General features: G+C 51.5%; 1 protein-coding gene across 1 annotated transcript in view; it reads left to right on the forward strand.

Moving 5' to 3' along the window:
* The first annotated feature begins 23161 nt into the window (after positions 1–23161).
* Positions 23162–24802, forward strand: part of RTN3 (reticulon 3) — a 139916-nt gene continuing 138275 nt past the window's right edge. The window contains exon 1 of the mRNA XM_029614685.1: positions 23162–23471. Coding sequence (XP_029470545.1) covers positions 23363–23471 — 109 coding nt within the window. The 5' untranslated portion in view covers positions 23162–23362. The remainder of the gene's footprint in view (positions 23472–24802) is intronic.

Consider the following 24802-nt stretch of genomic DNA (forward strand, 5'->3'; position numbering starts at 1 on the left):
GACTCACTATGACAGGTTCTAGCTTCAGCAGACAGTCAACAGAATTAATCTTTATTAGACAGGAACGTAGGTTTCCCACTAGGTGGGTGAAGATTCAGTCTGGAGTGGAGAGGTGTGAGGTTGGCGGGGTACGCCAGGGCAGCTCCTCTGGAGTGGAGATGCTTCATAGATGTGATCCGGTAGTGACCCGTGATGCAGGATACGCCGTGAATCAGGTACAGATAAGAGAGAAGAACTCATAGAAGAGGAGCAGAAAAGACGATAGCACTCACTAGTAGCGTCCAGTCAAATGAGTCCAGGACCAGTGGGATGTATCCAAACTACTCCCAAATAGGACAGGAGGCTGCCCATGGTCCTGTCAAAACTGCGCGTGCAAAGGCTGTGTCTTCCTGGGCCTGCACAACCAGACGATAATACCTGGAAAAAGGTGTGTAAAGACGACTATGTCACAGCTTGGCAAATGTCAATGGGAAACAACAATCTAACTTCCACCCATGATACTGTCTGAGTACTAGGGGAATGAACCTAACCTGACTAGGAATAACTTTCCAGCATCCACATACGCGGCTGTGACTACTTCCTTAATGCTATTGTAGCCCATGTAGCTGGCTCTCCCTGTTTAGTTCCCCCGTGGAGGACAAAACAGGTGATCCATCTTCTGTAAGGCAGACTAACCTCCAGATACCTGACAATATGCATCTTGACATCCAAGGGTCGCAACAGAAGATACTCCTCTACATCGATTGCCCTGTCCTAGGACGGCAGGGAGATGGACTGATGCAAAAAAAAATCTGAGACCACTTTTGGTAAAAAAGAAGGAATAGCTCCTGGCAAGACAAGGCCTGCAACTCAGAATTCTATGCGCAGAACAAATTACCACAAGAAATACAGTTTTCAAAGGTCAGTGACCTTAAGGAAGTTTACCCAGTGGTCTAAACTTATGGCCTGTTAAGAAAGCTAACACCTAATTAAGACTCCACAAGGGAACCAGTAACCACAAGGGAAGACGAAGATGTTTCATTCTTTTCAGAAAACGGGCCATATTAGGATGAGCTGACAAGGAGCCACCATTCACTTGACCCCTGAAACAGGCGAGAGCCACTACCTGTACCTTTAAGGAATTGAGGGCTAAGCCTTTATTCAATCCATCCGGAAAACCTCCAAAATGAACAGGATCTTGACCAAATGTTATTGATCTGATGCCTGATGGGAGGAGCAATCAGATAGTTGAGGGTGGATCCTTGGACCAGTGGCAGATGACCACGCCCCCAGGGAATGATCCCGAGAGGGACCACTGGTCAGGCTCAGAGTTAGGAGACAAACACATACTAGTTCTTTATTAGACAAGTATACTGAACCACCAGAGATGGCAGTAGTGAGCTGGCAAGCCCGGTTGGGCTGTAGTCCCTCAGATACTGGAACAGCGATCCCTGGAGGCTGAGCTGAAGAGAGACTGAGATATAGTGAGTAGGCAGGTTATGCAGATGTAACACTCACACAATGTCCCAATTAAGCCCAGGAGCTGGAAAGTATAGGGCCTCGAGGGGCGAGTACCTGGTTCCAGGGAAAGCTCAGAGAGAACGATGGTAACTCACTGATGTAGCTGAGATAGATGATAGTGAAGACTTCCAGGCAGAAGAGTATACGAAGTAAGTCTGGGATGAGGGCCCTCGAGGAGCGAGTACCGGTTCCAGACTGTCACCTGAAAAAACAAGGAGAGAGTGAGGCCCCAAGGAGCGGGTACCTCTGGTAAGTCCGAGGAGGCAAAGTAGCTTAGGTAGCGAAGCCCTTGCTAACTCGATGTGTTAGCAAATTCCAAGACCTTAAATATCCATCGCAGGTGACATAATCTTCGGGGGACGCCCCCGAGGTTCGCGCCAATGCCGGTACTTCAATCGGGGCCGTGCCGCACACATGCCCCTAGGCCTCCAGGGGCGCGTGTGCGGCAGCGTCGAGCCGGTCCGGGAACGCCCGAGGGTCCTCGGCAAATGGACTCCAAGGCAGCCAATCTTCCCGCGGACGGAGAGGGAGGCGCCAGAGAGGTAAGGATGGTGGAGAGACGGTGTCTGGCACCGACAGACACAACAATACCCCCCTTCAAAGGGTGACTTCCTCTTTGGGTACCAGGCTTAGGTTTTGAAGGATGCGTGAGATGGAACTGACGAAGCATCTCTTTGTCCAGGATATTGGTCTGAGGCTCCCAAGAATGCACTGCGGGGCCGAAACCTTCCCACTTTAGAAGGTATTCAAAAGTCTTGCCTCTTTTATGAACATCCAGAATCTCTGTGATTTTGAATTCTATTTCATCTTCTGAACTGAAGATAAGTGAGTCTTGAGATCTTGAAAATAGTTCACTAAGAGTTGTATCATCTTCGTCTGGAGATACTGAAGAACATTCACTGGTTAGTGCATTGTCCTCATCTTGAAATATTGAAGAACATTCTCTGATTCGTGTATTGTCTTCGTCCTGAGGTATTGAAGAACATTCGCTGGTTACTGCATTGTCTTCTTTTCCCCCAAGGCAAATGTCCACACCAGCTGGCAACTCTGATGGTTGAGTAAAGCCTCTCTGGAGACATAGAAACATAGAAATGATGGCAGAAGAAGACCAAACGGCCCATCCAGTCTGCCCAGCAAGCTTCACACATTTTTTTCTCATACTTATCTGTTTCTCTTAGCTCTTTGGTTCTATTTCCCTTCCACCCCCACCATTAATGTAGAGAGCAGTGATGGAGCTGCATCCAAGTGAAATATCAAGCTTGATTAGTTAGGGGTAGTAGGGGAAGTAACCGCCGCAATAAGCAAGCTACACCCATGCTTATTTGTTTTACCCAGACTATGTTATTCAGCCCTTATTGGTTGTTTTTCTTCTCCCCTGCCGTTGAAGCAGGGAGCTATGCTGGATATGCGTCAGATTGCGTGGGAGATTTGACCTCTTAAGGAGAACCTCCTCCCGTGCTCATCGCTTCGGCCACAAGTGCGCTTTGGGAGTGTTCCTGTTGCTTGTTTTTGCCTTCTGTTGCCTGTTCTGACCCGGACTGCCTACCCGGATTGCCCTATCTGCTGCCTGACTACTGGATTTGTTTGCCTTGGTTCCTGCGTCTGCTGCCTGCCCTGACCTGGACTGCCTACCTGGATTGCCCTGCCTGCTTACTGGATTTATTTGCCTTGGTTCCTGCGTCTGCTGCCTGCCCTGACCTGGACTGCCTACCTGGATTGCCCTGCCTGCTGCCTGCCTACTGGATTTGTTTGCCTTGGTTCCTGCGTCTGCTGCCTGCCCTGACCTGGACTGTCTTTTGGATCTCATTGCCTGACCCCAGTTCCTGAGCCTCTCTGGTACAAGGTAAGCGGTCTTCGACCTTGGTTCCACTTTATCAGAGTAACTGTAACAGTTGGCCGAAGCCATGGAACCAGTCGACTTGACCACGCTACAGGCCATTCCCGGTATGGCCAACCAAATTCAACAGCAACAGGGGGTCCTTGACCAAGTCACAGGGGTCCTGGATCGTATGGTCGCTCGCATGGATGCCTTAGCTCATACCCCGGCAGTACCCGTAGCAAGTACCACGGTGAATCCCAACCCCATCAGGGTACCTCCTCCGCCCCAATTTAATGGAACTGCAACACTATGTAGAAGATTTATTAACCAATGCCGAATGCATTTTTCACTACAACCTGCCTCTTTCCCTAACGATAAAACCAAGACTACATTTATTCTCTCGTTACTGGAGGGACCAGCACTGGCATGGGCCTCTCCTTTGTGGGAGAGAGACGATCCTATTCTCACTAACCTGGATCGGTTCTTAAAGGAATTTCGGCTTATTTTTGATGAACCAGGACGTTCTACCTCCGCAGCAAATGATTTGCTTCAGATTAAACAAGGTTCTTGATCCGTGGGAGAATACGCCATCCAATTCCGGACATTAGCAGCTGAACTCGCTTGGGGGGAGGATAGTTTACTGGCTATCTTTCGACAAGGCCTTGCTGAAAATATAAAGGATGACCTCGCTGGCAGAGATCCTCCTGAGACCTTGGAAGAATTGATCCGGCTAACCATCCGACTGGATTTGCGATTCCAGGAGAGGACACGAGAGCGAGCTGCCTCTCAAAGGACTTTTCGTCTGGCTCCCACCTTTCAGCAACCTATCTCCATTCCGCATGCCGCAGAAGCGTCCGGGAACACCGATGAACCTATGCAAATTGATAGGTTTCGATTAACTCCAGAAGAACGGCATAGAAGAAGAGTAAAGAATCTCTGCTTATATTGCGCTGGGGCAGGTCATTTCATCAATAAATGCCCCAACAAGTCGGGAAACCTCCGGACCTAGGATGGGTGGGAGAGGCCTCCCTGGGTCCCACCATTTCCTCTCCTCAACTATTACTTCCAGTAACCATATGGCTGAAGGGAGAATCTTTCCCGTTTCACGCCTTTATAGATTTGGGGGCAGCTGGCAATTTCATTCAGGAAAATCTGGTTAAGACATATCAGATTCCCGTAGAACCGTTAACCATTCCCCTCTCAGTCACTTCAGTATCCAGGCAGTCCGTGGGGATGCAAATTTGCTACATCTCCAAACCCATTCTACTAAACACGGGAATTTTGCACCAAGAACGCATAAAGTTATATGTCCTTCCATCTTCAGTCAATCAAATCATTCTGGGGTTACTCTGGTTAAGGATTCATCAACCTCATCTGGATTGGGCCTCTTTACAACTCACCACTTGGAGCCCATTTTGCTTTCAGAACTGTTTAACATATGTGTTGCGGTCCCGGTCGCCAGGCTAGCGACCGGGTCCTTACCTTTCTGCCGGCTCCCCCGGGGCTGCCGCGATCCGCCGCGTCTGGGGCCTGTAGGGCCGCATGGCAGCGTCTCCCTCCACGTGGAGACGCCGCCGAAGGCCGAGCCTGACTCCTCCCACTGCCTGGGCACGCGCGCGCGCGAGGAGGGGGCTCTTAAAGGTCCAGCACCCGGAAGTGCTGAAACGCCCCGTTCCTGACGTCAGACGCTGGCTGGCTATTTAAACCAGCGTCTGACTGCCTTACCTTGCCTTTGCAACGTGGTCGCTCCTTGAGTGGTTAGTTGCCTTGTTCCTGCTTGTTCCAGCCGTGCCTTGCTTCCAGCTCTGGTTCCTGCTTGTTCCAGCCGTGCCTTGCTTCCAGCTCTGGTTCCTGCTTGTTCCAGCCGTGCCTTGCTTCCAGCTCAGGTTCCAGCTCGTTCCTGCTGCGCCTTGACTCCAGCTCCGACTTCACGATTCTCCTTGCCTTCAGCCAGCCACGACCCTCGGACTTCTTCACGATTCTCCTTGCCTTCAGCCAGCCACGACCCTCGGACTTCTTCACGATTCTCCTTGCCTTCAGCCAGCCACGATCCTCGGACTTCTTCACGATTCTCCTTGCCTTCAGCCAGCCACGATCCTCGGACTTCTTCACGATTCTCCTTACCCTCAGCCAGCTGCGATCCTCGGATTTCTTCACGATTCTCCTAAGTCCCAGCGACTCGGACCCCTACGGGCCCCTCCTGGGGGGGTCTCGGGTTTCCAGGGTGAAGACGTCATCCTTCAGCTCCAGCTAAGCTCCGCCTCCCGGCTCATTACCAACTGTGGACGTCGTCCATATCAGCCGGCCCAAGGGTCCACTATTGACTTTCTTCACAACATAACAGTTTGCAAAGGCCATGGACTCGGCGGACTCCTTTCCTGTGCAGGCCATCCCTGGCATGGCTCAAAGAATCCAGCAGCAACAGCAATGCCTAGAAGTCTTGGCTGCTACAGTGGATCGTTTAGCCAGCCGCTTGGACGCCAATCCTCCATCGGTGGCACAACCTCTGCCTCCACCGGCAGTTCAAATTCCCGCTCAGACTCAGCTTCCAGCGCCTACACGTTATTCCGGGGATGCCAGATCGTGCAGGGCGTTTTTGAACCAATGCTTCATCCGTTTCACCTTATTACCGGGGCAGTTCCCGTCCGATGCCGTCAAGGTAGCTTACATTTTGTCTTTACTCGATGGGAGGGCCATGCTGTGGGCCTCTCCCATGTGGGAGAAACAAGACGCCATGCTGCACAACTTACAGGATTTCGTGACTCATTTCAAACAGACTTTTGACGAGCCAGCTCGTGCAGCTACCGCTACCACTGAAATCCTGCAGCTAAGACAAGGGTCCCGCTCACTAGCAGAATATGCTATTGAATTCCGTACTCTGGCAATGGAACTCGGTTGGCAGGATGACTGCTTACGGGGTATTTTCCTGGAAGGACTCGCAGGTCGTATCAAGGACGAGTTGATGGCTCGCGACCTGCCCCTCACCCTGAATGGGGTAATAGACGTAGCAGGGAGGATAGACCGACGATTGCAACAACGAACCAAGGAGGCTCGAGTGCTTCGTCGTCCCGTTTCCTTGGCACCTTCCTTCTCCAGGTCTATGGTAGTACCTCACAAAACATCATCGGCCACCGGCAGTTCCTCGGAGGAACCTATGCAACTTGGAAGGGCGCCTCTAACCGAGGAAGAGAAGAAACAACGCCGCATCCAGGGTCTTTGCCTATATTGCGGTACTAAGGGTCATTTCCTTGCTCAATGTCCTGCAAGACCGGGAAATGGTCGAGTCTAGGGAGAAATGAGGAGATTCCCCTAGGCTGTGTTAATCCTGCTCCTCAATGTACAGTTCCTATAACCTTGGAGTATCCTGGAGGTTCCTTCCAGACGCTAGCTTTGATTGATTCCGGTGCCGGAGGGAATTTTATCTGGAAAGAACTGGTACACCAGCTCGGACTACCTACTAAGCACCGGAGACCCCCATTACGGGTTACCTCTATCCGGGGAACCCCGTTACCGGGATACATTTCTGAAATCACGATGCCTCTCACCTTACGAACTGGTGTGCTTCACACAGAGACAATCTCTTTTTTACTACTTGAGAAATCTGTGCACCCTGTGGTCTTGGGACTTCCCTGGTTGCAACAACATGCTCCTGTGATCCATTGGGACTCCCTCCAGATTGTGCAATGGAGTTCTCACTGTTTCCAGAATTGCCTGAATCCTCTTCCAAGTTCAGAGATTGTACTCTTTCACTCAGTCCTAGAACTTCCTCAGCATTACCGAGAATACTCTGACGTGTTCTCTAAACAAAAGGCCGAACTCCTCCCATGCCATCGGCCTTTTGACTGTGCCATCGATCTCTTACCAGGCTCCACCCCACCATGGGGTAGAGTGTACCCTCTGTCACTGCCAGAGACCCGTGCAATGTCGGATTACATCACGGAAAACCTTGCTAAGGGCTTCATTCGCCCTTCACATTCCCCTGCAGGAGCTGGGTTCTTTTTTGTATCCAAGAAAGACGGCTCCCTCAGGCCATGCATAGACTATCGAGGCCTGAATTCCATCACAAAGAAGGATCGCTATCCTTTGCCGCTAATCCCGGAGTTACTCGATAGACTTCAAGGGGCTAAGATTTTTACAAAGCTGGACTTGCGTGGGGCCTATAACCTTGTTCGTATTCGTCCGGGTGACGAATGGAAGACAGCGTTCAACACTCGAGATGGACATTATGAAGATCTGGTAATGCCTTTCGGCTTATGTAATGCCCCAGCTGTCTTCCAGAATCTTATGAACGAGGTTCTCCGGGAGATGCTTCATTCCTTTGTCATTGTTTACCTCGATGATGTCTTGATCTATTCCCACGATCTCTCCTCCCATCGCCAACACGTCAAACGGGTTTTGCAGGCGTTAAGAGACAATCATCTATACGCTAAATTTGAAAAATGCCAGTTTGAGTGTGAGTCCCTTCCGTTCTTGGGTTACATGGTTTCCTCGTCCGGTTTCCAGATGGATCCAGAAAAGGTGGCAGCCATTACCAACTGGCCTCGCCCGTCTGGCCTGAAGGCTCTACAAAGATTTCTTGGCTTTGCCAACTTTTACAGACATTTCATACCGCATTATTCCCAGAAGGTAGCTCCCCTCACTGCGCTTACACGCAAAGGAGTTAACGCTCATGACTGGTCCACTACTGCCTCGGAGGCCTTTGAAGCGTTAAAACAAGCTTTCATAACAGCCTCGTGCCTACGACACCCAGATCCACAACGTCCTTTTATTGTGGAGGTCGATGCCTCGAATCTGGCTGTCGGCGCCGTTCTCAGTCAACACGATGCTTCCGGCAAATTGATGCCATGTTCCTACTTTTCTAAAAAGTTTTCACCTGCCGAATGTAACTACGGCATCGGGGACAAAGAACTCCTAGCCATCAAGTTAGCCTTCGAGGAGTGGAGGCAATGGCTAGAGGGGGCTAATCATCCGGTAACCGTGTACACGGACCACAAAAATTTATTGTATTTAGCCCAAGCTCAACGGCTAAACCCGCGGCAAGCAAGATGGTCACTTTTCTTCAGTCGTTTTAATTTCCTCCTCAAGTTTCGACCAGCAGAGAAGAATGTGCGGGCCGATGCCCTCTCTCGCACTTCTCAGCCGGAGGAGGAGGAGGACTCACCACAGACCATCCTGGACCCTGCTTGTATTCAACTAAGTATCACCTCCATTGCCCCCGCAAATAAAATTACTGTTCCTAAAAGACTACGGAAGAAAGTTTTGTCTTGGGGACACGACTCGCTAACCGGGGGGCATGCTGGTAGGCTACGAACTTTGGACCTTATAAATCGTTACTATTGGTGGCCCGGCCTTCGCCGTGACGTTTCCACCTACATCAACTCTTGTCCTACTTGCGCCCTGCAAAAACCACTAAACGGCTCTCCGAGAGGTTTTTTGCAACCATTACCCATACCCACAGAACCATGGACCCATATTGCCACGGACTTTATGGTGGAACTTCCGCCTTCGCAAGGCAAAACCGTGGTATGGGTCACAGTGGACCGCTTCTCTAAAATGGCTCACTTTGTGCCTTTGCCCAAATTACCTTCCGCCACTGAATTGGCCTCTCTATTCACACATCATGTATTTCGTATACATGGTCTGCCTCAGGACATTGTGTCTGACAGGGGTCCTCAGTTCACAGCCAGGTACTGGAAAGCCTTATGCAAAAAGTTCAAGATTCAGTTGAGTTTCTCTACCGCTTTCCACCCACAAAGTAATGGGCAAACAGAACGCATGAATCGTTCATTGAAGTTGTTCCTACGAGCGTTCATTAATCACAAGCAAGACAATTGGGTAGAACTTTTGCCCTGGGCGGAATTCGCATATAACAATCAAATACATACGGCGACAGGGAAGTCGCCTTTTCAAATCGTGTATGGTAAACAACTCAAACCACCATTACCTCTACCAATACCAACCTCCTCACCTGCCGCTCAGGTTACCGCAGACCAATTGAGTAAACTTTGGTCCTCTGTTCAACATCGACTCCATAAAGTCGCACGCACTGCTAAACACCACTACGATCGTCATCGAAAACCTGCATTCACTTTCCTTCCAGGCGATCGAGTGTGGCTCAGTACAAAGAACATTCACTTGAGACAACCGTCCAAAAAACTCTCACCCAAGTTCTGTGGGCCTTTCCGCGTAGCAGAGAGGGTAGGTTTAGTCTCGTATCGCCTTCGACTCCCTACCACTCTACGCATTCATGATGTCTTTCATGTTTCTCTTTTGAAACCAGTAATTCTTTCCAGATTTCACCCCAGACCGCTCGATGATGGTTCCACCACTACGGTTGAGGATCCTACATTCCAGGTACGAGAGGTCCTTGATGCGCGCTTCGCCAACAGACGTTGGGAATATCTGTTGGCTTGGGAAGGTTGTGGGAATGAAGACAATACGTGGGAACCTGCCCGCAACATTTTGGACAAGACTCTTCTGCAACAATACCATCAAGACCATCCTGACAGGCCAAGCCCTTTGAAGAGGGGGCGTAAAGGAGGGGGTACTGTTGCGGTCCCGGTCGCCAGGCTAGCGACCGGGTCCTTACCTTTCTGCCGGCTCCCCCGGGGCTGCCGCGATCCGCCGCGTCTGGGGCCTGTAGGGCCGCATGGCAGCGTCTCCCTCCACGTGGAGACGCCGCCGAAGGCCGAGCCTGACTCCTCCCACTGCCTGGGCACGCGCGCGCGCGAGGAGGGGGCTCTTAAAGGTCCAGCACCCGGAAGTACTGAAACGCCCCGTTCCTGACGTCAGACGCTGGCTGGCTATTTAAACCAGCGTCTGACTGCCTTACCTTGCCTTTGCAACGTGGTCGCTCCTTGAGTGGTTAGTTGCCTTGTTCCTGCTTGTTCCAGCCGTGCCTTGCTTCCAGCTCTGGTTCCTGCTTGTTCCAGCCGTGCCTTGCTTCCAGCTCTGGTTCCTGCTTGTTCCAGCCGTGCCTTGCTTCCAGCTCAGGTTCCAGCTCGTTCCTGCTGCGCCTTGACTCCAGCTCCGACTTCACGATTCTCCTTGCCTTCAGCCAGCCACGACCCTCGGACTTCTTCACGATTCTCCTTGCCTTCAGCCAGCCACGACCCTCGGACTTCTTCACGATTCTCCTTGCCTTCAGCCAGCCACGACCCTCGGACTTCTTCACGATTCTCCTTGCCTTCAGCCAGCCACGATCCTCGGACTTCTTCACGATTCTCCTTGCCTTCAGCCAGCCACGATCCTCGGACTTCTTCATGATTCTCCTTACCCTCAGCCAGCTGCGATCCTCGGATTTCTTCACGATTCTCCTAAGTCCCAGCGACTCGGACCCCTACGGGCCCCTCCTGGGGGGGTCTCGGGTTTCCAGGGTGAAGACGTCATCCTTCAGCTCCAGCTAAGCTCCGCCTCCCGGCTCATTACCAACTGTGGACGTCGTCCATATCAGCCGGCCCAAGGGTCCACTATTGACTTTCTTCACAACATAACAATATGTTCAAAAAACGGTCATCCAGACCACACAACTCTCCTCCAGCATTCCTGCTCCCTATCAAGACTTTGAAGACGTCTTCAGTAAACAACAAGCAGAATTTCTACCACCTCACCGACAGTACGATTGCACCATAGATCTTCTTCCTGGGAAGGTTCCGCCCAGAGGAAGGATTTATACTTTATCAGAGCCAGAATCCACAGCCTTACAACAATACATCAAGGGAAACTTAGCACGGGGTTTTATTTGACCTTCAACGTCTCCCGCAGGGGCGGGGTTTTTTTTTGTCAAAAAGAAAGATGGGTCCTTGAGACCCTGCATCCACTACCGAGGGCTTAACAGCATCACCAAGAAGAATAAGTACCCAATCCCTCTCATTTCCGAATTATTTGATCGGATCAAAGGAGCTCAAATTTTCTCTAAATTAGATTTACGGGGGGCTTACAACCTGATAAGAATTCGTAAGGGGGATGAATGGAAAACGGCGTTTAACACTCATGACGGACACTACAAATATAGAGTTATGCCGTTTGGGTTATGTAACGCTCCTGCAGTGTTTCAGGATATGATCAATGACATTTTTCGTGATATCCTTTACTCTCATGTCATTGTGTATTTAGATGACATATTAATTTTTTCCGATAATTTACAACAACATCAGGTTCATGTATGACAAGTTCTACAACGTCTCCGTGAGTACAAACTGTTTGCCAAATTAGAAAAATGCGTATTTCACAAAAGCAAATTACCATTCCTTGGGTATATTATTTCCAACGGAGGATTGTCCATGGACCCAGACAAGCTCAAAGCCATTCTGAATTGGCCCCAACCCATGGGATTGAAAGCCTTACAAAAGTTTCTGGGGGTTCTCCAATTATTATAGACAGTTTATTCCGAACTTTTCCTCTTTAGTAAGAACATAAGAACATAAGAAAATGCCATACTGGGTCAGACCAAGGGTCCATCAAGCCCAGCATCCTGTTTCCAACAGTGGCCAATCCAGGCCATAAGAACCTGGCAAGCCCCTCTTACGGCTCTCACCAGGAAAGGTGCGCCTATACAGAGATGGCCGGAGGAGGCTGTCAACGCCTTTCTGCAACTTAAGGAGGAGTTCACCATGGATTTATGTCTCAGACGTCCTGACTCCAATAAACCTTTTATTCTGGAGGTAGACACATCAGCAGTAGGGGTGGGGGCAGTTCTGCTTCAGAAAACTGACGAGAATCAGTTGGTGACATGTGCTTTCTTTTCCAAGAAATTTTCCCCTGCAGAGAGAAATTACACGATTGGAGATCGGGAACTTTTAGCAATTAAGCTGGCCTTGGAGGAATGGCGTCATCTTCTAGAAGGCGCCCGACATACTGTTACGATTTACACGGATCATAAAAATCTGGAATACCTGGCTAAAGTGCAGCGGTTGAATCCGCGACAGGCACGATGGGCACTTTTTTTTAGCAGGTTCAATTTTATTCTACACTTTCGGCCTGCCCAGAAGAATGTTCAGGCAGACACCCTCTCCCGAAGCTTTAATCTCGATGACACTCCGGACCCTCCTCGATATATAATAGATCCGGCTCACATTCAGCTAGTGGCTACTTTCACGGTTCCTATGGGGAAGACAGTTGTTCCTAAGCGATTACAATTAAAGGTCCTTCGGTGATCTCACGATGCGCAGTTAGCAGGACACCCCAGAGTTTCTCGGACCAAGGAGCTAGTTTCCAGACACTATTGGTGGCCGTGGTGGGAAACAGATGTTAAGAATTATGTGAACTCCTGTCCTGTATGTGCAGCTCAAAAGACTCCCCGACGGAAACCTCTGGGGTTGTTACAACCACTACCCATTCCCACTTCACCATGGACTCATATTGCCACCGATTTTATTACGGACCTGCCAGCTTCGGACAGTAACACGGTTATTTGGGTGGTAGTGGACCGCTTCTCCAGAATGGCGCATTTCATTCCATTGCCAGGTTTACCCTCTGCTTCCGAATTAGCTCACCTCTTTCTTCACCATATTTTTCGTCTTCACGGTCTGCCCATCAGCATTGTGTCCGATAGAGGGGTGCAGTTTACAGCCCAATTCTGGACAAAGTTATGTAAACTTCTACAAATTAACCTTGAATTTTCCTCAGCCTACCATCCTCAGTCCAATGGACTCACTGAACGGACGAACCAATCCTTAAAGACCTTCTTGCGAGCTTATGTCAATCAGCGACAAGATGATTGGGCTTCCCTTCTGGTTTGGGCAGAGATTTGTCATAACAACCATATGAGTCAAGCTACAGGGAAGTCCCCTTTTTTCGTAGTTTTTGGAAGACACCCACATCTTCCTTTGCCTATTACTGGTTCCTCGAATTGTCCTGCGGTTAACACAACCATTGCTTCTATGACCAGACTGTGGTCAGAGACTCGGGCCTTACTGGTAAAGAACGCTGCCAAGATGAAAGCTCAAGCTGATAAGGGACGATGCCTTGCTCCTCAACTCCAACGTGGAGATCCAGTCTGGTTGAGCACGCGCAATCTCAGACTACGTTTACCCTCAGCAAAGTTTGCTCCTCGTTTCATTGGCCCCTTCCCTATCGAGAAGCAGATCAACACAGTCACCTATAAACTGCGTTTACCATCCTCTTTACGGATTCATAATGCTTTCCATATCTCTTTACTTAAACCTGCCATTATGACTTGGCCTAATAGAAGACGAAAAGTCAATACACACATAATACAAAATGATGATCAATTTGAAGTCCAGGAGATCTTGGATTCTAGAAGAGTAAAGGGGCAACTTCAATATTTAATCTCTTGGAAAAACTTTGGGCCAGAAGAGAACACCTGGGAACCCTCGTGTAATGTACAAGCTCCCCGGTTACTTAAGAAGTTTCATCATCGTTTTCCTCTCAAGCCTAGACCTAAAGGGCGGAGAGGTGGGTCTTGCAGGGGGGGTACTGTTACCTTCTCCAGTAGTGTCGGGACTTCCCCTCCATGCCGACAGCGCGGTCCCGCGCGAAGCAGGGCACTATGCCTTTCAACGGCATCAGGGGTCACTCCCCTGACGCCAACAGCACGGGCCGCACCAATCAGGAAGCCGCTTCCTCCGATGACGTCGGGGTTCCCTCCCCGACGCCGGCAGCAAGGTTCCGCGAATCGCGCCTTGGACACGCCCCCTGACGTCAGACGCCGACGGGCATCAGATTGCGTGGGAGATTTGGCCTCTTAAGGAGAACCTCCTCCCGTGCTCATCGCTTTGGCCACAAGTGCGCTTTGGGAGTGTTCCTGTTGCTTGTTTTTGCCTTTTGCCTTCTGTTGCCTGTTCTGACCCGGACTGCCTACCCGGATTGCCCTATCTGCTGCCTGACTACTGGATTTGTTTGCCTTGGTTCCTGCGTCTGCTGCCTGCCCTGACCTAGACTGCCTACCTGGATTGCCCTGCCTGCTGCCTGCCTACTGGATTTGTTTGCCTTGGTTCCTGTGTCTGCTGCCTGCCCTGACCTGGACTGCCTACCTGGATTGCCCTGCCTGCTGCCTGCCTACTGGATTTGTTTGCCTTGGTTCCTGCGTCTGCTGCCTGCCCTGACCTGGACTGCCTACTTGGATTGCCCTGCCTGCTGCCTGCCTACTGGATTTGTTTGCCTTGGTTCCTGCGTCTGCTGCCTGCCCTGACCTGGACTGTCTTTTGGATCTCATTGCCTGACCCCAGTTCCTGAGCCTCTCTGGTACAAGGTAAGCGGTCTTCAGCCTTGGTTCCACTTTATCAGAGTAACTGTAACATATGTAAATTTACATCACTTCCTTTCCCAGTCTATCTTCCTGAAAGAGGAAGTGTGCTAATACAAGTTTTGCATACTAACAATTGGATACGGACCACCACTATTGACAATACAATATGTACCCCTACACTAATGGGATTGGCTTGCCCTTTAATGTATTCCACATTACCCGATGATTGCTCGTTGCAGCAACCTTTGGCACACTGTAGCCTTCTCATATTACCTGATAATGTAACTGGTTTCATAATTCCATTCCCTGAAACTGTATGTGTATATAATTTGACTTTTACAGGATGCCTGTATAATGTTACTTGGTTTACTTTTGGTTTTGACAATATTATTTACCACCAATGGACATCGCTGACGCGCAATTGGGGGTAAAGTTGGACTTATCATTCTTTAAGACACCATTGTTGGATTTGACTAAACTGCAAAAGGTATTGAATACCTCAGATTCGTTGAAGCAGACCCTGAGACATGTGGACATTGCTGTAACTGGTGTTGCGGCTAGACTGCTGTGAGGGTAGATGGTGGACCCTTGGGCCGGCCTACCGGAGATCACGGGGCAGGCCGGGAGGTGGAAACACGATCTGGCGAGGTTTCACCCGGAGCCGGGAACCCCCCCGGGAGGAGCCCGGGCCCTTGGGACTTGGGCACTGCTGCGAATGTCCAGAAGGGCTAGTGCATAGGAAGGCAGAAGGCCCACTAGGATTGTCAGCGAGTCATAGAGAAAGGCCAGGTCAGGAAGCTGGCCCAGAAGGGACACTCGGGGCCAGAGCAGGCAGAGGTAAGAGTTCGTAGCAACCCGGGGCGGGGTTGGCGGCAGGCTGTAGCGAGGTCGGAAGCAGGCCGGAGTCACGGCAGACAGTAGGCTGCGGCGAAGTCGGAAGCAAACCGGAGTCAGGACAGGTGGCTGGCTGTAGCGAAGTCAGAAGCAAACCGGAGTCAAGGCAGGTAGCAGGCTGTAGCGGAGTCAGAAGCAAACCGGAGTCAAGGCAGGTAGCAGGCTGTAGCAGAGTCAGAAGCAAACCGGAGTCAAGGCTGGAACCAGGGATTCAACAGGAAACGCAAACTGGAAGCAACTAGTCAGCTAGGAACCTCGTTGCAAGGCGTTTAGTGAACGACTGAACGCCGGTTATATCGGGAGCAGTGCGTGACGTCGGCCGAGGGGGCGGAGCCGAGCTTCCGGGAGCTGGATGCACAAGAAGAGCGTCTTCGCGCATGCGCGAGGCCGGAGGGGAAAAGGTCTGCAATGGCGTCTGCCACGTGGGAAGCGCGTGAATGGAGGACCCCCCCCGGGGCCTGAGCCAGGCGCAATCCTGCGGCTGCCGGAGCGGAGGTAGGCGGGCCTGAGCCCGATCAGGAGAGGGGTGGTCGGGACCGCAACAGTACCCCCCCCTTTACGGCCCCTCTTTAGAGGACCGGGTTTCTCAGGGTGTTCAAGATGAAACTGCTGAAGGAGGGACTTGTCCAGGATGTTACAGCTGGGTTCCCAGGTGTTGTCCTCGTCGCCGCAACCCTCCCAGGCGAGGAGGTACTCCCATCTTCGGTTGTAGAATCGTACGTCTAGTACTTCACATACCTGGTACGTGGGATCATCGGCTATGGGAGTAGCGGAAGGGTCCGGAAGCTTGCGGTGGTAGCGGGAGAGGACCAGAGGCTTTAGCAGAGAGACGTGGAAGACGTCGTGGATCTGTAGCGAGGATGGCAACCTCAATCGGTAGGAGACGAGACCCACCTTTTTGGCAATCTGGAAGGGTCCACAGAACTTGGGTGCAAATCTCCTAGAGGGAAGCCGGAGATGAATGTTCTTCGTACTGAGCCAAACCCGGTCTCCAGGCTGATACATGGGTGCCGGGCGTCGGTGGCGATCAGCTGTTTGCTTGGCGGCGGAGGCCGAGGTAGTCAACTTGTCATGGGTTGTTTGCCAAAGAGTCTGTAGTTGCTGAGCCGTCAGCTGAGCGGCCGGGGAAGCACTCGGGGTGGAAATGGGGAGCGGAGGTTTAAGCTGCTTCCCATATACCAGCTGGAAGGGTGAGAGTCCGGTGGCGGCATGATACTGGTTATTATAGGCAAACTCGGCCCAGGGTAGGAGCTCAGTCCAGTTCCTGCCTTTCATTGATGAAGGCACGCAGGAAGGTCTTTAGGGAGCGGTTCATCCTTTCAGATTGACCATTGCTCTGAGGGTGGAAAGCGCTCGAGAAGCTGAGCTGAACCTTGAAGCATTTGCAGAGGGCCCTCCAGTACCGTGCGGTGAACTGTGGCCCTCGGTCAGAAACAATATCCTGGGGAAGCCCATGAATCCGGAATATATGTTGGGCGAAAAAAAGGGCCAGTTCAGGTGCGGATGGCAGCTTGGGCAACGGCACAAAGTGCGCCATTTTGGAGAAACGGTCGACGGTGACCCAGATGACCGTTTTCCCGTGTGACAGTGGGAGGTCGACCATAAAGTCTGTAGCGAGGTGGGTCCAAGGTTCTGTGGGAATCGGGAGAGGCTGCAGAAGACCACACGGAGGGCCAGGACTGGGTTTTTGTCGAGCACAGGTGGGACAAGAGCTCATGTAGGTGCGGACGTCCTGCCGAATGTTGGGCCACCAGTAGAACCGGTTGAGGAGTTCCAATGTACGCTCCCGCCCGGCGTGGCCTCCAGTGAGGGAGTCATGGGCCCAGCGCAGGGTCTTTAGTCAGTCTCGTCGGGGAACCACGGTTCTATCTTGGGAAAGAACCTTCAGGGCTGATAGGCGGACCTTGCTTGGGTCCAGGATGTATTGAGGCGGCTCAAGGTCCTCTTCAGACATGGAGGTTCGTGACAGGGCATCGGCCCGAAGGTTCTTTGCTGCAGGGCGGTATTGTAATGTAAAATCAAAGCGGCTGAAGAACATGGACCACCGGGCCTGACGGGGGTTTAACCGCTGGGCTTGGGACAGAAACTCCAAGTTCTTGTGGTCAGTGTATACGGTGACTGGGTGTTTAGCTCCCTCGAGCCACTGCCTCCATTCCTCGAAGGCGAGTTTGATTGCTAAAAGTTCTTTATCTCCAATGGAGTAATTCACTTCGGCTGGGGAAAATTTCTTGGAGAAATATGAGCAGGGTAATAATTGACCTGAAGCGGAGTGTTGGCTGAGGACCGCCCCAACGGCCACGCTGGAGGCGTCGACCTCCACGATGAAGGGTCTTGCCGGGTCCAGGTGGCGGAGACAGGTTTCGGCCAGGAATGCCTCTTTCAAATCAGAGAATGCCTTGACGGCGGCGTCGGGCCAGTTTTTGGCGTCGGCTCCCTTTCTGGTTAGGGCGGTGAGGGGAGCGACCCTCTGGGAGTAGCGAGGAATAAAATGTCTGTAGAAGTTAGCGAACCCCAGGAATCTTTGAAGAGCCTTGAGGCCCAGGGATTGAGGCCATTTGGTTATGGCCGAGACCTTCTCGGGGTCCATCCGGAAGCCAGTGGACGAAATGATGTACCCCAGAAAGGGCAAGGACTCCGCCTCAAAGACGCATTTTTCCAACTTGGCATAGAGGCGGTGATCCCTTAGAGCCTGTAGGACTTGTCTGACATGCTGGCGGTGAGATTCCAGGTCTTTTGAAAAGATTAGTACGTCATCCAAATACACGATGACGTGAGAGTGTAACATCTCGCGTAAAACCTCATTCATGAGGTTCTGGAAGACGGCCGGGGCGTTGCAGAGTCCAAAGGGCATTTCCAAGTACTCATAATGCCCGTCCCTGGTATTGAAGGCCGTCTTCCATTCATCTCCAGGACGTATACGGACGAGGTTGTAGGCCCCCCGAAGGTCTAGCTTCGTGAATACTTGGGACCCCTGAAGGCGGTCCAACAGTTCAGGGATCAGCGGAAGGGGGTAGCAATCCCGCTTGGTAATGGCGTTCAAGCCTCGATAGTCTATACAGGGGCGAAGTGAGCCGTCCTTCTTTGCCACAAAGAAGAAGCCGGCTCCAGCTGGGGAACGAGAAGGGCGAATGAAGCCCTTGGCAAGGTTCTCTGTCACGTACTGGGACATGGCAGCAGTCTCTGGCAGGGACAGCGGATAAACCCGGCCTCGAGGGGGTGTAGTGCCTGGCAATAGATCAATAGGGCAGTCGAATGGCCGGTGTTGAGGGAGAATCTCTGCCATCTCCTTGGAGAACACGTCGGCGAAGGCTTGATAACGGCTCCGGTAAGAGAAGAGATGAGCAAAGCTGGAGCGGCGTCGGAGGACGCGGGACCTGTAGGCAGTGTGCAAAGTAGTAGGGACTCCACTGGGTCAGCTGGAGGGTGTCCCATTGAATTACCGGGGAATGACGCTGCAGCCACGGTAGTCCGAGGACCAGAGGATGCACTGCTTGCTCCAGAACCAGCAGGGAGATCTCTTCAGAGTGGAGCAGTCTGGTCTGAAGGGTCAAGGGGACCGTGCAGCAGGAGATGGTCCCTGGGAGCAATGTATCTCGGATGGACGAGATACGCAGTGGAGGAACCTTGGGTTGTATCGGGAGTGATAGCTGGTTTACCAGGTCTGCTACGATGAAGTTGCCCTCGGCCCCAGAGTCGATGAAGGCACGAGTCTGGAGTTCCCCACCGGGGTATTTAAGAGTCACTGGTATAGTGCATTGAGGAGCTGAGCCCGCAAAGCCTAGGAGTAGCTCCTCATGGTAACCTAGGCACGGTCGTTTCCTGGACGCTCCGAGCAGTTGGCGAGGAAGTGCCCCTTGCCGCCACAGTAGAGGCAAAGGCCCTGCGAGCGGCGTCTCTTCCTTTCTTCCGTGGTCAGAGGAGATCTGCCCAACTGCATAGGTTCTCCGGGACCGGCAGAAGCAGGTGGTACCTTGGGTGCTGGGGCCCTGGTGGTACTCGAGGGAAGCGGTGGAGTCCTTCGATAGGAGCGTGTCTCCTTGTCTCGCTGCTGTAGACGGCGGTCCACCCTTCCGGCAATATCAATTAAGTCATTGAGGTCATCCGGGAGATCTCGGCCCGCTAGCTCATCCTTGATACGGCTAGCTAGACCTTCCAGGAAGATCCCCCTAAGGCAGTCATCCCGCCAGCCGACCTCCATGGCTAGTGTACGAAAGTCTATAGTATAGTCCGCCACTGAGTGCACCCCCTGCCTGAGGTGCAAAAGTTCAGAGGTGGCCGTAGTTTGGCGTGCAGGGTCGTCAAAAGCTAGGCAGAAGTTGAGAACGAACTCCTGAAGGTTCTGTAACAAGGGATCTTGACGCTCCCACATGGGAGAAGCCCAGTCAAGTGCTTTGCCATCCAGCAGCGAGAATATGTAAGCCACTTTGATTGTGTCCGAGGGGAACTGTGCTGGTAGGAGAGTGAAGCGGACATAGCACTGGTTCAAGAAGCCTCGGCATATCTTGATATCCCCGGCATAGCGAGTCGGTGCAGGCAACTGGGTTACCGATGCGGAGCTGGGGATGGAAGCAAGGGGCGGTGCTGGAGGCGGGTCCGGTGGAGAAGCCCCCAGACGGCTGACCAGCTGTTCCACGGTGGCTGCAAGGGTGTCGATGCAATGCTGTTGTTGTTGGAGGCGCTGTGCCATCCCAAGGATGGCCTGTAGACCTGGAGCCTCCGCCGAGTCCATGGCCTTGCAAACTGTTGTGGCTAGACTGCTGTGAGGGTAGATGGTGGACCCTTGGGCCGGCCTACCGGAGATCACGGGGCAGGCAGGGAGGCGGAGACACGATCTGGCGAGGTTTCACCCGGAGCCGGGAACCCCCCCGGGAGGAGCCCGTAGGGGCCCGGGCCCTTGGGACTTGGGCACTGCTGCGAATGTCCAGAAGGGCTAGTGCATAGGAAGGCAGAAGGCCCACTAGCAGCAGAGGCGGCTCGAGGATTGTCAGAGAGTCACAGAGAAAGGCCAGGTCAGGAAGCTGGCTCAGAAGGGACACTTGGGGCCAGAGCAGGCAGGCAGAGGTAAGAGTTCGTGGCAACCCGGGGCGGGGTTGGCGGCAGGCTGTAGCGAGGTCGGAAGCAGGCCGGAGTCATGGCAGACAGCAGGCTGCGGCGAAGTCAGAAGCAAACCGGAGTCAGGACAGGTGGCTGGCTGTAGCGAAGTCAGAAGCAAACCGGAGTCAGGGCAGGTAGCTGGCTGTAGCGAAGTCAGAAGCAAACCGGAGTCAAGGCAGGTAGCAGGCTGTAGCGGAGTCAGAAGCAAACCGGAGTCAAGGCAGGTAGCAGGCTGTAGCGGAGTCAGAAGCAAACCGGAGTCAAAGCAGGTAGCAGGCTGTAGCGGAGTCAGAAGCAAACTGGAGTCAAGGCTGGAACCAGGGATTCAACAGGAAACGCAAACTGGAAGCAACTGGTCAGCTAGGAACCTCATTGCAAGGCGTTTAGGCCGGAGGGGAACAGGTCTGCAATGATGTCTGCCACGTGGGAAGCGCACGAACGGAGGACCCCCCGGGGCCTGGGCCCCAGGCGGAATCCTGCGGCTGCCGGAGCGGTGGTAGGCGGGCCTGAGCCCGATCAGGAGAGGGGAGGTCGGGACCGCAACAACTGGTGCCCTGCTTCGAGCGGACTTTGCCAAGGAACGCCTATTACATTTACAACAATTGATAAAAGACACCTCTCATTCTTGGTGGGATGTGTTTTTGGACGTTCCTCTACTGCCACAATGACTCTGAATTGGATTTTTCATCCTATCCTTATTGTAATGTGTGTATGCCTCCTGTGCCTAGTGTGTACATGTAATCTTACCTATCAAGTGCATAAAATAGCACGTCAAATATACCACTACAGTGGCTTCGTATGCAGTGGTGCCTGCATTGGAGAATGATTGATCAAGGGTGGAGTGTAGGATAAACATGTTCTTGTTAAACAAGTTGTGCAGCTCAGCTTTCTGGCTCCCTGTCAGGAATACGGCGGTCTGATCAACCGCCTACATGCCAGGGACAGGATGAGTCCGACTGGGTAGTAGCAACTGTTGATACATAACATGGGGGGATATTGATCAATCATTTCTCTCTCGCACGCACACTTGTTTATGGCACGGTATAAAAGAGCAGGACTTTCCAGTGTCCGGCGGGAGTAGGAGATATTGCCTCTATAGATGTATAGAGTGCTGGACACTGAAAACCCCCTTCTCGCCTTTGCTGACCTGACTCCTCCTCGATACAAGGCTGATGACACGAAGGGTGCTGGATGGCATATGCAATCATGTGGTATGTAAATAACTTTCTGTAAATAACGTAATTACCATGATGTCACATTAATGAATGATGTCATAGATATTGTGTCAGAGTACCTTACTCTCTCATTCCCAACAACCACTTCCTCTGGAAGGGCGTTCCAGGCATCCATCTGACATTGGTTCTGAGTCTTCCTCCCTGGAGCTTCAAATCGTGATCCCTGGAAGACTCAGAACCAATGTTAGGATTAGTGCCTATTTAACGCGCGTCCGACGCGGAGTGAATGAGTTAGCGCTTATCACATGCAAATGCATGTGAATGAGGCTATTACTCATTCACTCCAAATGCAAAAAGATAAATGAGTCTCAGATGCACATTTATCGCTCCGATATTAATGCCTGCTAATAGCTGAGCGCATTGAAAAGTAAAAAAACCCCAAAAAACTCGGCAGACCGCCGAGTTATGAAGACCGATGCCGGTAAACTCGGCGTCGGTTTTCATTACTGGCAGACACGCAGGTTATGAAAACCAAGGCCAAGTTTACTGGCGTCGGTCTTCATAACCGGCATCCGCAGTGGGTCACGTTAGCAAGGAGGCGCTAAGGTTGCACAAGCGACCCTAGCACCTCCTTCCTAGCGTGAACCCCTAATTTACATATTGCATGGCGCCCCCCCTTTGCGTTAAGCTTTCTTAATGCATGCATGGCGTCCGCAAAGGGGGGGCGCCATGCAATATGTAAATTAGGGGGTCGATGCAGTTATTAGCCCCCGTTTGACTGCGTATTTTCGACGCGCTATTTTTACCCCTTATACAGTAAGGGGAAATAGCAAGTGGAAAACACACGGTCAAATCCCCCCCCCGAAACTAACAGTGCCCGCAACATGCAAACTGATGATCCTATTAGTTAGTCCCGCGTGATCTTAGCGCCTCCTTGCTAAAGTGACCCGCAGCAGCAGCGGCTGCCAGTTACCGGCATTGGTCTTCATAACTCAGCGGTCTGCCGAGTTATTTTTGTTTTTACTTTAAAAAAGAAGTACAGAAAAGCAAACTTGCTGACAGCCGCCACTCCTGTCAAAAAAGAGGCACTAGGGATGTGCTAGTGTCCCTGGCGCCTCTTTTTACCGCTGGGTCTAATTTGAATATTTTTTTTTAGTGAATTGCGGGCTCGCCTGCTCTACCCCTGTATCGGCCTGTTAACCTGTGCGCCTCCTGAGTGAAAAGACAAAAAGAAAAAGAAAATAAAAGAAAGGTCAGGGCGCCCAGCGGCGATTGGTTGCTTGGTTAGTAGTTAGGCAGGAGGCTGATCAGTGGGCACAGCGACGGTTGGTCTATTGCTAAATGGGCGGGGTCCTCTGAGTTATGCACGCGGCAGCGGTTGGTCAGTTGATAGGTGGGTGGTGCTACTGAGCGGTAGGCGCTACGGCGGTTGGTGGGTGGGAGGGGCCGATTGTGAAGTGCGCGCGCTGATTGGTAGGCGGGCCGAGCACTGGGCAGTGTGCGCAGGTGCAGTTGAAGCCTCCTGTGCTCGGTCAGTTAATAAGCGGCAGTGGTGGATTGGTTGTACGTAGCCATCTTTCTCTGTTATTTGTTTATTTTCGGCCTCTGTGAGGAGAAGAGGTTGTCCTGGGACGCTTTTCGCCGTCGTCACTGCAGCTGTGAAAAGTAGCCATGGCGGACAACGCCGCCCAATCCCCTTACATCTCTTCATCGCATGGATCTGGTGGAGAGCCCAGCTCGCGGCCTGCCACCGCCCCTCACACTGAAGCACCATGTGCCGGTAAGCGAGCTCTCTGGTATTTCGAGAGATAAAGAGACCCGCTCTCCGGGACATAGATAAAGGGGGTGAGATTATAAGAATTGCTGCCACAGACTTTCCCTCTATCCCACACACAGACGCGCACGCACGCCCCTTAGAGGAGCTAAGGGCAGCAATTCCTTAATCTTATGATCTTGGCAGAGGTAACTCTGAAAAATCTTAGGAAACCCTCTAGTATCCCAGAAAGTAGAGGGGGGTTTGAGTGAAAACTCCGCCCCTGAAATCAGAAGACACTTCAAACGCATGTCTTCTTCTAAGACCCTATTGTGGAAGCAAGGTATCTGATTCGCCTCCCCTTAACCGTGAGCCCTCTCTCTACCCCTCCCCCCCCCCCTTCCGCTTCTGACGTAAGAATGGGTCTGCAGAGTAGTTTTAACTCTGTCCCCATATACCTGTGCTGAGAAATGAAGAAATTAAATCTGCATTTTCCACCCAGAAACTCCTCTGTTCAAATACCCTTCTTCTGACACTAGAAACTTATCTCTTTTAATCCAAACACTATCTGGACTCCGCCCTAAACTAATTCTTATTTCAGAAATCTGCCCCCTAGGGCTGGCTTGATGCCATAGTGGCAAATGCTGTGCATTTGCATGGGGAGCGGTCAAATCCCAGATTGGGGTCTTTGCATCCCAGGTTAGATGGAATTGGAGATAAATTATTGATAAACATGTCACTTGGTATCTGGATTTGCACAAATGTGGGAGATACCCTGATGCATGATTTCTGGACTGTTGTTTCGATGATCAGACTAAGGAAGGATGGTCTGTTAGAGGGTAAAAAATTCCTGAGTAGATGTAACTAGACACAGTGCCAGAAACCCAGCCTTGGTTCTGATTTGAGCTGGAAGAAAGGAGGAAACTACAGTGCCTCCCCCCCCCCCCCCCCCTCCCCATTATCTGATCTCAACCAGTCCTGAACCCAGCGAGGAAGGATAGAAATTCTTACCCCTACTTTCATCTTCTATGGATTGGTTTATGCTTGAATTTCTGGATTTCCAGAAAACACTTAGGCCTTTGATCGATTTTCCTCTTTAACCCCAGAAAACTTTCCTTCATTTACAAATCTTATCATCTGTTCCCTGATTTTGAACAGCATCAGAAACCATAAATTTAACTCCTCTCTAAATCTAGCTACTCAAGTTTGATAATCTGCTTCAGCTTTCTTAAACAATGACAACCTCCCTATCCTTTATAGATCTGAAACCTTTTTTTCTGCCTAAAAAAAAAAATCTTATCTCCATTTACCATATTATTAAAATGAAAAGCAAATGTTTGGGAAAAGTGTTCAGTATC

The sequence above is a fragment of the Rhinatrema bivittatum genome, chromosome 8 (assembly GCF_901001135.1).
Source record: "Rhinatrema bivittatum chromosome 8, aRhiBiv1.1, whole genome shotgun sequence".
In the NCBI taxonomy this organism is placed as follows: domain Eukaryota; kingdom Metazoa; phylum Chordata; class Amphibia; order Gymnophiona; family Rhinatrematidae; genus Rhinatrema; species Rhinatrema bivittatum.